The 13,442-nt window shown below is 43.5% G+C and overlaps 1 protein-coding gene across 1 annotated transcript in view; it reads right to left on the reverse strand.

The window, feature by feature from the left end:
- Positions 1-3,878: 3,878 nt before the first annotated feature.
- The window catches only part of polq (polymerase (DNA directed), theta), a 90,488-nt gene continuing 80,924 nt past the window's right edge, over positions 3,879-13,442 (reverse strand). The window contains exons 31-32 of the mRNA XM_086006838.1: positions 7,526-7,641; positions 3,879-5,966 (exon numbers count right to left, since the gene is read on the reverse strand). Coding sequence (XP_085862964.1) covers positions 5,853-5,966; positions 7,526-7,641 — 230 coding nt within the window. The 3' untranslated portion in view covers positions 3,879-5,852. The remainder of the gene's footprint in view (positions 5,967-7,525; positions 7,642-13,442) is intronic.

Below are 13,442 nucleotides of genomic sequence, written 5' to 3' on the forward strand. Positions count from 1 at the left end.
ACCATTAGAAATTCTGGGATGATCATTTGTTACATGCTGCAAATTAAATGGACAGTGTCATCCTGTTGGAGGTTGAGGTTAGGGAAGTATCAGCCTACATTATGACAGTGATACATGATTTGTCCATATATTCCCTTTCCAAGTGCATATGACAAAGTGATGGCAGTCTTCTCTATGACAGTTTTGAATGTTTGGAATCAGGAGAGGAATTTTTTGTTGTCTGTACCCATTTAAGATGTTCTTTATTTTTGTACCATGATTAAAACAAGGCTTTATTTGTTTGAGGCTTATCTAGAAAAACTGGTTTCACAAGTAATATTTTTAAACCTTTTGTTCTTTGTAATGATATCACCATAAGCTGTTCTTGGTCCAGATCATAAGGGGTTTGCTCATCCCTATGTGTAGATTTGGACGGCCGTCAATACAGAACTGCGCATGTACAGGGCATGCAAATAGTGGTGTAGCATAGCAAAAATGAGCATAGCAATATGTGAAAGACCGCTAAACAATTTTACAAATGTTTAGCAACAACTGTTCAGATTTTTTTTGATTGTGAGTTGCTGCTTAATACCATGCTTTACTTTTGAAAAGATGTGTATTGCTACTGAAATTCAATTGCTATACAAAATATTTTTGGATAGCAGTTTAGAGAATTGCGTGTCATAATTTTCCATTATTTCTTATCTTGCTATTTAAAAAAAATAAAAAGATTAATGCCAAAAAAGGGAAATAAGGTAGTCTGAAAGTTTTTGGCAGAAATTCAGGAGTTGAAAGTTACCCTATTTCTTAGCCATAAGGTCATGTCTGTGATTTAGCAGGACGTTGTGTGATGTTTCTATGTAACATTTAAAGGGCAGCATTCTAACAGGAAAGGCTAACAGTGACAATCACCATAGCTAACCCTGATGCAGCTATTTCAGTGTTTTATTTTAAAACTGCTTCTTCAATGTTACTTCAGCACTTCAATGAACTGACATTTCTGTAGGTAATAGAATTAAAACTGTATATGGTTGTACATACAATGTTCTATATGTAATGTATATGTTGTACAAGTTTGTTAGTGCATAATGTTGATGCTTTCTATTGAGATATGAGGTATTCGTGGAATAAACCTCATTTAAATTATACATGGAAAAAGAACATTGATAGTTGAAATGTGCAGATTAAAATTCTATGGAATTTTGTTGGAAAACAGAATCCATTTGTGTAATACATATCAGTGCATCTAGCTTTAAAAATACTGTAACAGGTTATGTTTTTTATATATATATTACTAGCTGGAAAAAGTAATTGTACTGTTCTTGATGGTGCCTAATTACTGGCTCAAAGTCTAAATATCATAATGTAATTTATCACCTCTAGTCATCATTGCACATAAAACAGCCGACAGACAAAATCACCTCTACATGGATTTTCACTGTTCAGTATCCTCGTATTAGAGACAAATCCACAATTTTACTTGAGGATGTGCAGCGTAATGATAAAATTAATGGGAAATAAATATCTGATTGAATTTCTGTCAATTATTTGTAGTTCCTTTCTGAGAACCCATGGTTGAAATCTCTACAGTGAAATGTTAGACTTAGAATATTAGTTAAATCTGGATCTGGATTTAGGTCGCTGATGCAGTCATGGCAAAAAAAAACTTTCCAAAGGAAAATGACCAACAAGAGAGGACTCTTCAATTTGTCAGAGTGGCTGGGTTCTCAAGAATGCAGGGCCTCATCAATGAACTAATTTGGTCACATTGGCTGTTTTTTTCCAATGCTATGGCACTTCTGAATAGGAAGGCAGGCATTCCATTAATTCTCCAGATTATATGCGACAATCAGAGGTAGACCTTGAAGGTTTGACTGCATTTTATTCTACTCCAAAAAAATAGTACTAGCATTATTTCATGGAATCCTCCTCCCTCCCCAATGCCTCCTAATTGCACAGTAGCTTGCATGCTGTTTCTGCTGGCTGTATTTTCTATGAACTGAAATTTAGAACCACTTTCTATGTGATTGTATCCCACAAGAATTGTACCCTACCACTCCTATTTTACAAAAGTGTTTAGTGAAAAGGAGATAATGTCTTCTGGTCTATATCCAAGGTTGTAGGAGATGAACATTTTATATTTGGTTCATGTGTTCTGTGGACCACCTAAGCATGTATAAAGGTGCATACATTTCACTTAGCACTTTTGATGCCACTGAACTTTTTGCACATAGCGATAGACTTGGGAGACTGCATTCAGTTGCTCAGCAACCTCAATCAGAGTAGCAGGAGCTTTAGACTAACCTGGGATTTACAGTCGATTTGTTTAATCACCCCCACCAGAAAGAGTAGACTAACCTGGAGAGAAATCTGGCAGCATCTAAGTCAGGGTAAGGGTACTACAGCATGATTAGCTGATACAGGAAACTCTCGTTTAAAACGGCACCTATCCGGAATTCTCTATTAACCGGCAAAACTCTCACTCCGAAAACAGCACCTCAACAACCGGCAATGTTGCCGAGTCTGAGTCTCCCGCGGTGGCCGAGTTAGTCAGTGGGGGTAGTTCTCCAAACTGCCACTACTCGGCTTCTTGGCGCTGTCGGAAGTCGGAACACCTCAATAACAGGAGTCTGACTCTCCCGCGCTGCCGGTAGTCTCTTCTGATCTGCCATTTTACAGGGGTACTGTGTGTCTCCCACGTTGCTGGTAGTCAATTGCATTGCATTACCCTCAACTGGCAGTACTGTACTTAATCAAGCATCTTACACCATCCATTTAACAACATTCTGTAGGTGAGTACCCAATTACTGTATACTGCACATTTCTTAATTTTTCTTTGTTAAAAATAGCCTCGGTAGATAACCCTCGCCGTCATCTGGAATTTTTGATCAACCGGCAACACGTCGGTGCCGGATACCAAAGGGTTTCCTGTACTAGCTTTCTTTAGAAAGTACGCCTTAGGATTTCCTTTGTCTTGTATGTCAGATGTAGATTTCCCTTGTCTTGTATGTCAGATGTAGATTTCCCTACTCACAACATACCTGTGTGAACTTGGATTTTGCAGCACACATGCCTTCAAAGAATAAGCAGTGAAGCAGATTGAAGTAGAGAATTTCAGGTACAGTAGCCTAGTGGTTATGGTACTGGACTAACAACCGAGAGATTGAGACTTCAAATCTCATGGCAGGTTATGAAATTTAATTCAATAAATCAGTTTGTGAGCTAGCTCAAGGGGAAAAAATAACCACGAAAGATTGCAGATTGTTGGAAAAATCCAACTGGTTTGCAAATGTCCTTCAGGGAACAGAGACTGCGCCAAGTGTGGCCTACATGGGACTTCAGTCCCACACTATGAGGTTGACTCTTAATGCCATCTGAAGTGGCCTAACAAGCCACCCATTTAAAATAAATGGGTAAACACTGTCAATATAGAGAGGAATTTGAGCACATTGAGTTTTCATACAATGCTATAATGTATTAAAATCTTACAGCAGCATGCATTGCCTATCTCCAAAATCTTACTTCCCATGTCAACTTTTTCCATTTAAATTTGTCAATTATAATTAATCTACCTCTCTGCATCCCAAATTTTCATAAGTTTTGCTATTTAACTATAAATAAAGTATTACAAAAACAAGGACAGAATGTAGGATGTTGAAATGAGGACTGAATTAGGTCTGTGTGCCCTGGTCCAATTATCTCCTGCTTCCCCTGAAGAGAATACTTGGTCTTGGTGCACTGGCACAAGAGATTGACTAGAAATACCAAACCAAATAAACTCTACAAATCACTCTGCTGCATTTCAGGAAAGCTCAGCTTTCACACCGTGACTTTCCCCCCTTCATGTCCCACCATATAGGAGGTGTGTTCATTCATGGTGATTAATTTGTTTTATATATAGTTCAAATGCAAAACAAAAAAACAAATTACACATCCCATGTGAGCAGCTTTAATTAGCCCAAAGCAAATGAAAACATGAGGCCTCGCAATTTTTTTGTCTGCTTTTGGGAGAGAATGGTTTGGGAACCAATCTACGACACCCACCCAGTGGACTTGGTGGGCAGATAGGTTTACATATGAGCGAGTACTGTAGCTTGAAGAAAATGTTGCACACGGTTACTTCCTTGTCAATAAAATGAAGATATTTACAATTTTTTAAAGTGCTCAGGTTTAGGGTTGTGATGGGGAAATTTAGTAGACAGATAGACACCAGGAAGCACTTTTTGCACAGAATGATCAACAGCTGAAACAAGTCGCCAGGAAGAGCAGGACTTTTTAAAAAGTTAAATGTTGTAATGGGAAGATGGTTGGGTCAGTTTTCTGAAAGGATGAAATAAAATGGGCTGAAAGAACTCATCTTCTGAAAAATGGGTTACCACTAGTTTAAAAATGTGTCCATAGAAACCAATGTGTAAATCCAAATAAAGCATTATTGTTAAATTTGGTTTCATTGTTTTTGCTTTATTGGTAAATACAGAACAAAAAGTCTGTCTAGTAAAACATTATACTCAAATATATTCTCATAGTTTGAAACCATTTACAGCTGAACAGCAAAAATGTTCAACTTATTACATTGCCATTAGAGCTAAACTGTTTTTGAATAAATACTTTTCTCAGTTTACACTGCAGCAATAACATTTTTTACAAAACTGATCTTCACATGTTTAAAAGCAATCTTTATTTGAAAAAGGATTAAAAATATGTACAGAACAATTCATCATACCTCAACAGATTTGATTCATAGGAATAATGTTGCATTAACAGCTGGACATCTCAAGTGTATTAAAGAGCATGTGTTTGACTTCAATCTAAATAAATCAGTTTACATTGCAAAATATATTCATCTTATACGCAGTCTCATTGCCATAAGCTGAGCTTCTTGCTAAATGGCTGGAAGTAGATAACTACACTAGCAGTTTAGAATAACTTCACTTGTGGAGAGGCAGGGGTAACTGGTGGCATAATACCTTTCAGTCAGAGTACTGCTCTTTCGAGTCACTGATAGCCCTATTTCAAAATAATTTATGGTTCCTTGGTACAGAGTTTTACCAATTCTTAATCATGTCAGTAGATAGAGTTAATTACTATGGCAGAATAATCCACCTGAAGGGGGAAAAATTTGCCAATCAGCTTGCTTTATAAGCATATCTCCAGCCACAAAGCAGTGGTTTCGTGATATTCTCTCCCAGTTAAAAGAATGAGATGAACCGCAGTTATCCAAAGCTGTCATTCTGTACAACAAAGTCAAGAGTGAGATAAGTGGTATCCTAATGGATATCTCAGGTGCCATTATACTCTGTACAAGTGGTATCCTAATGGATATCTCAGGTGCCACTCTGTACAAGATGTAAAAAGTTAACCTCTTGTATATATGAAAGTTACTTTTCATTTAAAATTACTGAATTTAATTAAACACTGAAGGTAGTTAATATTTGTGATGCCACGAGACAGCAGCTGCAACATTAGAGAATTCTCCATCAGAGACAGTTCTTTTATTCTAGAAGCTCCCTGTAAAATAGTCTTCCTTAAATTAATTCCCAAACACTACATTCAAATTACTTTGATTTTTACAAATAATAAATATTGATTCTTTGCAGAGTAAAATTTCCACCAACTCCCAGTGAAAAAAGCTTTAGGTAACCCCAATCAGTATTATGTTCCAACCCAAATGTCAGCAATTCACTATCAAGAGCTGAAAGTTTATCAGATTTGATTTATTTAAAAAGATATATTAATTATATTCTAAATAAACCAATACAAAATGATCTTTCATTTTCTTGAGTTATATATTAAATAGCACCAATTATAAGCCATGTGTCCAACAGTATAAATTAAATACACAAGAAATTCATTTAAATCTGGCAAATTCTTCACTACAAGTCTAAGTCTTGAAGGTTCCCCCAACTGGGACCAATCTTTACTTTAACACAGAGTTTCACCAGCAGTTTCATGGCATTTTCCATTTCATTTTTCATTATCTGAGCAACCTGAGGCAGGGCAGAAGAATGTGGGAAAAAAATGAACAAAACTCACAATCTGATCAGTAATCTAAATCCATACGAGAAAGTTTAGAAGATAAACAGAGGACATCACAGATTCTCCCTCCACTGGTTTCAGCACCTGTGCTGCAGAATACTCCAATAAAGCTCACATCACTAAGGTGATTCAGCTCAACTGGTGTTCTGATGGCATCCTCATGACATAATCAACTGCTTCACTAGAATAGGACACTACCTCCACTCTCTGTACACTGGCTAATCCCAGAGCAGCTGCAGCACTGATTTTCTGGTTGCCTACAGCACAGACCACCTACCTACTCCCTACCACAGAGCTCAGAGCACCTGTAAACCATTTAGTTTGGGGGTGGGGGGGGGGGTGGAAACAATCTCTAATAACATTTTGTACATGGGAAAGAGAGATCAAACAGACTTGATTTCTTTAGTAACCACAGCCTATGTTGAATTTAATTTCATATTTTGAGAGACAGATAAAGTATATTCCATACTTTTTCCTCATGGACAACGTCAGCGATTCCAATTTAAATCTCAAAATCCAATGCATTTCAGAGTTCAGTTGTTGGCGCGCTCTATTACCAGAGATTTGTGCAGAGATCTGGAGTCACAATTCAGGCTCAGCACTTGAACCAAATGCATGGGCTGAGTAGTTACTCCTGTTAGTACAGCGGCTCCGTGTATTTCTTCTTTTTCTGTCAAATTATCTGTATCTACATCCAATACTCTGTATACTAAAAAATAATGGTGTGGGGATGGGGGAAGGTTATTTCTAAACACTGGAAGTAAGTGTTGCCAGACTGAAGCCGTAGATGAATTGGAGCAATTGAAGTAGTAATAGGGTGCAGAGCTGCAAATCCACCAGTGCCATTTCTGAACTAATCTACTCAATCTTATTCCTGAGGTTAACTACAGAAATTTTGGTACAGGATGCCCCATGTCGTAGCTATCTATATCCCTACTCTTTCTCCATACCTTCTTATAATTTTTTTTTTTTTTTTTTTTAATTCCCTCCTAAGTGTTGTGATTAATGTGCAGCCATCCATTTAATATTGTGTGGAAAAAAATCCTGCTAACCTTCCCATTATTAATCCTAAATTTATGCCCTTTTTTAACCAATTTACAGACCAGTGGAAATTTGTTTTCACTATTTACTATTTGATAATTGTGAACATTTCTATTAAATCTCCCCTTAAATCCCTTGCATTACAACCCTTTTTTTTTGCATTTCTCAACATAACTAAATCTACTTATCCCTGGTATCTTCTTAGTGAATTTATATTAACAGCGTTTTCCATGGCTCCAACAGCTTTTCTATAATGGGATGTGCAAAACTGTACACACTGCTCCAACTACAGCCTAACTAATGAGTTACACAGATTCATCATCACATCCTTGCATTTGTATTCATTGCATAACTCAGAATCCCATTGACTGGTTTTCTGGCTTTGTTCATTTATATTTTGAGACTGAAATGAGCACTACTTGAGAAAAGAGAGAAGGCAAGTAAGTGAGGAAATTCTTCACATTCCCACCTGTATCACGTCGTTCTCTGCAACTTCATAAAGCAGTTCGTCATGTAGCTGCAAGATGAAAAAACCTCCACTATCTGGCCGGTACATTTCTCGCCGTTTCTTCCTTTCATTTATATCTACATTTGGGTGTAAATATCAGTTATTCTCAAATTAAAAACACTTCACTCAATTTGATCACAATCTCCTCACAGCCTCATGACCTGATCAGAGTCTGAAGTTGATGCGCTATCAATTACTCATAAAAGACTGAGAGTTAGAAGAGTAACCAAAGGCTTTTATTAACAACAGAATGGAGGTCTGCCTCGCGTGGTCGACCGGTCCATGATACTAAGGGCTGGGGAGCAGTCACCTTTATACTAGGACCTGTGGGAGGAGTCAGCCGAGGCATGTCCAGGCATGTACACAGTGGAATACAAACAGGAATACAAACATTGGTTTACCACATTCACCCCTTGTTTAAAATTGAGTCCGGCGGGGTGAAGTGTATTAAAAGTTAGTGCATTGGAGTCTCTCCGGAGGTCTTGTCTGCCGCTGTGATCTGCGTGGCGACGGCAGGGGTAGTGAAGTTTCCGGCGTCGAGTCCAGCGTAGGCTGTGGCACAGGCGTGTCGTCCTCGTAGATGTCGAGCGGGGCCCAGGCCTGCCATCTGCTGGGGCTGGATATCGGATCGTGGGGGGGGGGGGGGGGTGGTAGTGGGTTGTGGGTTACTGCGGCCCCCGAGGGTGCAAGGTCTCTTATGGAGACTGTGTCCTCCCGCCCGTCCGGGTATGCGATGTAAGCATACTGGGGGTTGGCGTGGAGGAGGTCGACCCTCTCGACCAGGGGGTCCGTTTTATGGGTCCTCGCGTGTCTTCTCAGTAGGACCGGCCCTGGGGACGTCAGCCATGGCGGTAGCGATGTCCCCGATGTGGACTTCCTTGGGAAGACAAACATTTTCTCATGAGGGGTGGCGTTAGTGGCAGTGCAGAGCAGTGACCGAATAGAGTGGAGCGCATCGGGGAGCACATCCTGCCAGCGGGAGGTTGGAAGGCCCCTAGACTTTAAGGCTAGCAGGACGGCCTTCCAAACTGTCGCATTTTCTCTTTCCACCTGTCCGTTCCCCCGGGGGTTGTAACTGGTGGTCCTGCTTGTGGCAATACCCCTAGTTAGCAGGTACTGACGGAGTTCGTCGCTCATAAACGATGAGCCCCGGTCGCTATGGATATAGCTGGGGAAGCCGAACAGGGTGAAGAGGTTGTTCAGACATTTAATGACCGTGGCACTGGTCATGTCCGGGCAGGGGAAGGCGAATGGGAAACGGGAGTACTCATCAATAATATTGAGGAAGTACACATTGCGGTCGGAGGAGGGGAGAGGCCCTTTAAAATCGACGCTCAGGCGCTCGAAGGGGCGAGTGGCTTTTATCAGGTGGGCCCTGTCTGGTCTATAAAAGTGCGGTTTGCACTCAGCGCAGACTTGGCAGTTCCTGGTCATGGTCCTGACCTCCTCAATAGAGTAAGGCAGGTTGCGGGCCTTGATGAAGTGGAAGAACCTGGTGACCCCCGGGTGGCAGAGGTCATTGTGGAGGGCCCGCAGTCTATCGATCTGCGCACTGGCGCAGGTGCCACGCGATAGCGCATCCGGGGGTTCATTTAGCTTCCCGGGCCGGTACAAGATCTCGTAGTTGTAGGTGGAAAGTTCGATTCTCCACCTCAAGATCTTGTCATTTTTGATTTTGCCCCTCTGCTTGTTGTTAAACATAAAAGCAACTGAACGCTGGTCAGTGAGCAGGGTAAATCGTTTTCCGGCCAGGTAGTGCCTCCAATGACGCACAGCCTCCACAATCGCCTGGGCCTCCTTCTCAACAGCGGTGTGTCTGGTCTCCGGGCCTTGGAGGGTTCGTGAAAAGAAGGCCACGGGTCTCCCCGCCTGATTGAGGGTAGCGGCCAGGGCAAAGTCAGACGCGTCGCTTTCCACCTGGAAGGGGATGGATTCGTCCACTGCGTGCATGGTGGCTTTGGCAATGTCCTCCTTGATACGGTGGAAGGCTAAGCGGGCCTCTGCCGTCAAGGGAAAAGAGGTGGACTTGATCAGCAGACGGGCCTTGTCCGCATAGTAGGGGACCCACTGGGCGTAATAGGAGAAAAACCCTAGGCACCTCTTCAGGGCCTTGGGGCAGTGGAAGTTCCATAAGGGGACGCATCCGGTCGGGGTCGGGGCCGATGACTCCGTGTTCCACAACACAGCCAAGGATGGCGAGGCGGTTTGTGCGGAATATGCACTTCTCCTTGTTATATGTCAGGTTTAGGAGTTGGGCGGTGCAGAGGAATTTTTCGAGGTTTGCGTCATGGTCCTGCAAGTCACGGCCGCAGATGGTCACATTGTCCAGATATGGGAAAGTGGCCTGCAACGCATTTTGATCTACCATCCGGTCCATCTCCCTTTGGAAGACGGAGACCCCGTTGGTGACGCCAAAGGGAACCCTAAGGAAGTGATAGAGGCGGCCGTTTGCCTCAAAGGCAGTGTACTGGCGGTCCTCAGGGCGGATGGGGAGCTGGTGGTACGCTGATTTCAGGTCAATGGTCGAGAAGACGCGGTACTGCGCGATCTGGTTGACCATATCAGCTATACGGGGGAGTGGGTAGGCGTCCAGCAGGGTGTAGCGATTTATTGTCTGGCTGTAGTCGATGACCAGGCGCTGCTTCTCGCCGGTCTTAACGACCACAACCTGGGCTCGCCAGGGGCTGGTGCTGCCCTCAATAATCCCTTCTTTCAGGAGCCGCTCCACTTCGGTTTTAATGAAAACCCTGTCCCCGGCACTGTATCGCCTGCTCTTTGTGGCGATGGGCTTACAGTCGGGGGTGAGGTTAGCAAACAGTTGGGGGGGGGTGACTGAGTGTGGAGAGGTTGCACCTGGTGCGCGGCGGGCAGTTTGGAAGCTGCTGGCTGCGGACTGTGAGTGGGGGTAGGGGTCCACCGTACGCCATCGTAACACTTTTAAGGTGGCACTGAAAATCTAACCCCAGCAGGACGGCAGCGCAGAGGTCAGGCAGGACCAGAAGTTTAAAATGATCGTACACGGTCCCGTCTACTACGAGTGTCACCACGCAGTAGCCGCCGATGTCCGCCGACTGGGACTCGGAGGCCATAGAAATCCGCTGTTGCGCAGGCAGGACTGGGAGAGAGCAACGCCGCACCGTGTCGGGGTGGATGAAGCTCTCCGTGCTCCCAGAGTCAAAAAGGCAGATTGTATCGTGACCATTTACCTTAATGTCCATTGTGGAACTGGCCAGTTGGTGCGGTCTCGCTTGGTCCAGTGTAACGGATGCCAGCGTAGGGGTCGGTGTGTCGCTGCGGGTATCAGATGAGGCGGTGTCGGGGGCCTGCTGCGTCCCGGCTGTCATCCAAGATGGCAGCGTCCATGATCCCCATGTGGCTGGAGGCCTCCAAAATGGCTGCTGTACCGGTGATTCGCACATGGCCGGAGAGGTCCAAGATGGCGGCCCGCATGGCCCACACGCGGCGCTGCTGGGGTTCGGGGTGGCTTTGGCCCTGCAGACGCTAGCGTAGTGTCCCTTCTTCCCGCAGCCCGAGCAGATCGCGTTTTTCGCCGGGCAGCGCGCTCTGGGGTGTTTTGCCTGGCCCCGTGTCCCAGGCTGTCATTCCCCGCGGCGTCCACGGTGCAGAGGAGTAGGCATCCATGCCCTGGTAGGCTGCATCCAACGATAGTGCGAGTTCAGAGGCCTTGTTGAGGTCGAGGTTACTCTGCTCCAACAGTCGCTGTCGAGTGTAATTGGATCTGTGGCCCGCTACAAAAGCGTCCCGGATAAGTTCCTCTGTGTACACGGCGGCCTTTACATCCTTACAACCACAGGCCCGGCCAAGCACAGACAGTGCCTGAAGGTATTCCACGGTCGATTCCCCAGGTTGTTGTTTACGACTCCCCAGGAGGTGCCTGGCGTACACTTCGTTCACTGGGCGCGTGTACTGGTCCTTGAGGAGCTTGATAGCGTCCGCGTACGAGGTCGCGTCTTGGATGACCGAGTACACTCGGTGGTTCACTTTGGAGGTCAGGACATCCAGTTTGTCCTCGTCCGATTTGATTGCTTCGGAGGCGGTCAGGAATTTTTCGAAACACTTAAGCCAGTGAGTAAACTTGGTGGATGAGTCCGCCTCCCGATGATCTAAGTCCAGGCATGCTGGTGTGAGGATCTTCTCCATTATAAAAATGTTGTTAATAAAATTGATGCGCTATCAATTACTCATAAAAGACTGAGAGTTAGAAGAGTAACCAAAGGCTTTTATTAACAACAGAATGGAGGTCTGCCTCGCGTGGTCGACCGGTCCATGATACTAAGGGCTGGGGAGCAGTCACCTTTATACTAGGACCTGTGGGAGGAGTCAGCCGAGGCATGTCCAGGCATGTACACAGTGGAATACAAACAGGACAAACAGGAATACAAACAGTGGTTTACCACAGAAGTGTCATCAAATGTACCTACAATACTAGAAAATAATAGGGATCAGGTTCATTCATTTAGACTCCAAATTCAATCTGAATTTTATGGGAGAGTATATCAGGCAAATCTTTAATTTCATATAATTTACTCTAATGCTAAGGAACATAGGCAAGAACTGCAGCCATTTTGATTGGTGCTCATGGTGTTCTTTACATCAGTGTCACTGGTGTGGTGAGTGGTTTTATATATGACGAGGAGATTTGGGTAAAATTAACAGGTGCGTAACTATTTCCCATCCCCCACCCATCAAATACCGAGCACTCAGCCACATTCCCCACTCACCAATGTACCTGGAATTTTATTAAGTCACTACTGCAGCAGACCTCCAAGGAAAAAAAAGTTTTAGAAGGCTGAAGATTCAGTTAAATGCTGAAACAAAGTATAGCCAAAATTATGGGGGATTTTGCAGCTGCCTTAGGCTCCTAGAAGCTTTTGATGTCACAAAGCCTTAGTTTATTCTTTCAATAAGGAAAAACTAGTACAATATCACTGCAGATTAATAATTGCAGGTAATTGCTTAGAAGGGAATACTGCCACAGTCACGCTCCTCTGAACTACTAGTAGGGAGTGAATGGAGGCAGCACATTCCCTTACACAGCGAGTGAATTCTCTTAATAATGTAAATTAAACAAATATTTTCACAAGTCTGAAATATAATCCATGTAAAGATTATAATCACTTATACATTAAATCAGTCTCCTCAACTTATCCTGGCTTGTCTCCATGCCAAGACAAGGCTCTGCTGCCTCTCTACTGCAGCACAGCTCTGGCCAGAATAAGGAGCTCATGTGATGCACAACATCTGCCATGTGATGAAATGATAGCACAGCATCATGCTGGCAACCTCAGCTGAACTGACAAGAACTGGGCTTCAGCTGTAGTTTCTATCCAAATTGCAGTTTGCATGGCTGGGAGCAGCTGGAATTTGTGGTTCATGCAAAATGAGGTGGTCAATTTGATCACAATCTCCTCACAGCCTCATGACCTGATCAGAGTCTGATTCACTCCGGAGAAAAATAACGTGTAATTGTAGTTTAAAGGAGTTAAGGTCTTATGAACCCAGTGAAGCAACAGTTAGTCACAGGACAACAGCATAAGCAGGGAGGCAACAAAAGGCAATAAGCATGTGCAGTAAAATTATGATGCTTATTTCTTATCCTAGAAATCATAAATTGCAGTCCCATATCTGACAAACTTAAACTATGATTGTGAGGAATGGAGTCAGCTGCATTGCTATGGCATCCTCCGGGAATAGAGTTTATCACCTCAGGATAAAATTAAACTGAAAAGCCATCAGGATCCTACAACAAGTATATCACCATCAGTCCAGTAACAGACTGCAACACTGGGGCTGGAGTCATGGAAATGTCCACAGAATGCTCACTGTTCCTATGAGCAGAAGGGAAAAGAAAGAGAAA

Source organism: Somniosus microcephalus, chromosome 14, assembly GCF_052327205.1.
Source record: "Somniosus microcephalus isolate GS21.2 chromosome 14, FLI_Smic_1.0, whole genome shotgun sequence".
Classification (NCBI taxonomy): Eukaryota; Metazoa; Chordata; class Chondrichthyes; order Squaliformes; family Somniosidae; genus Somniosus; species Somniosus microcephalus.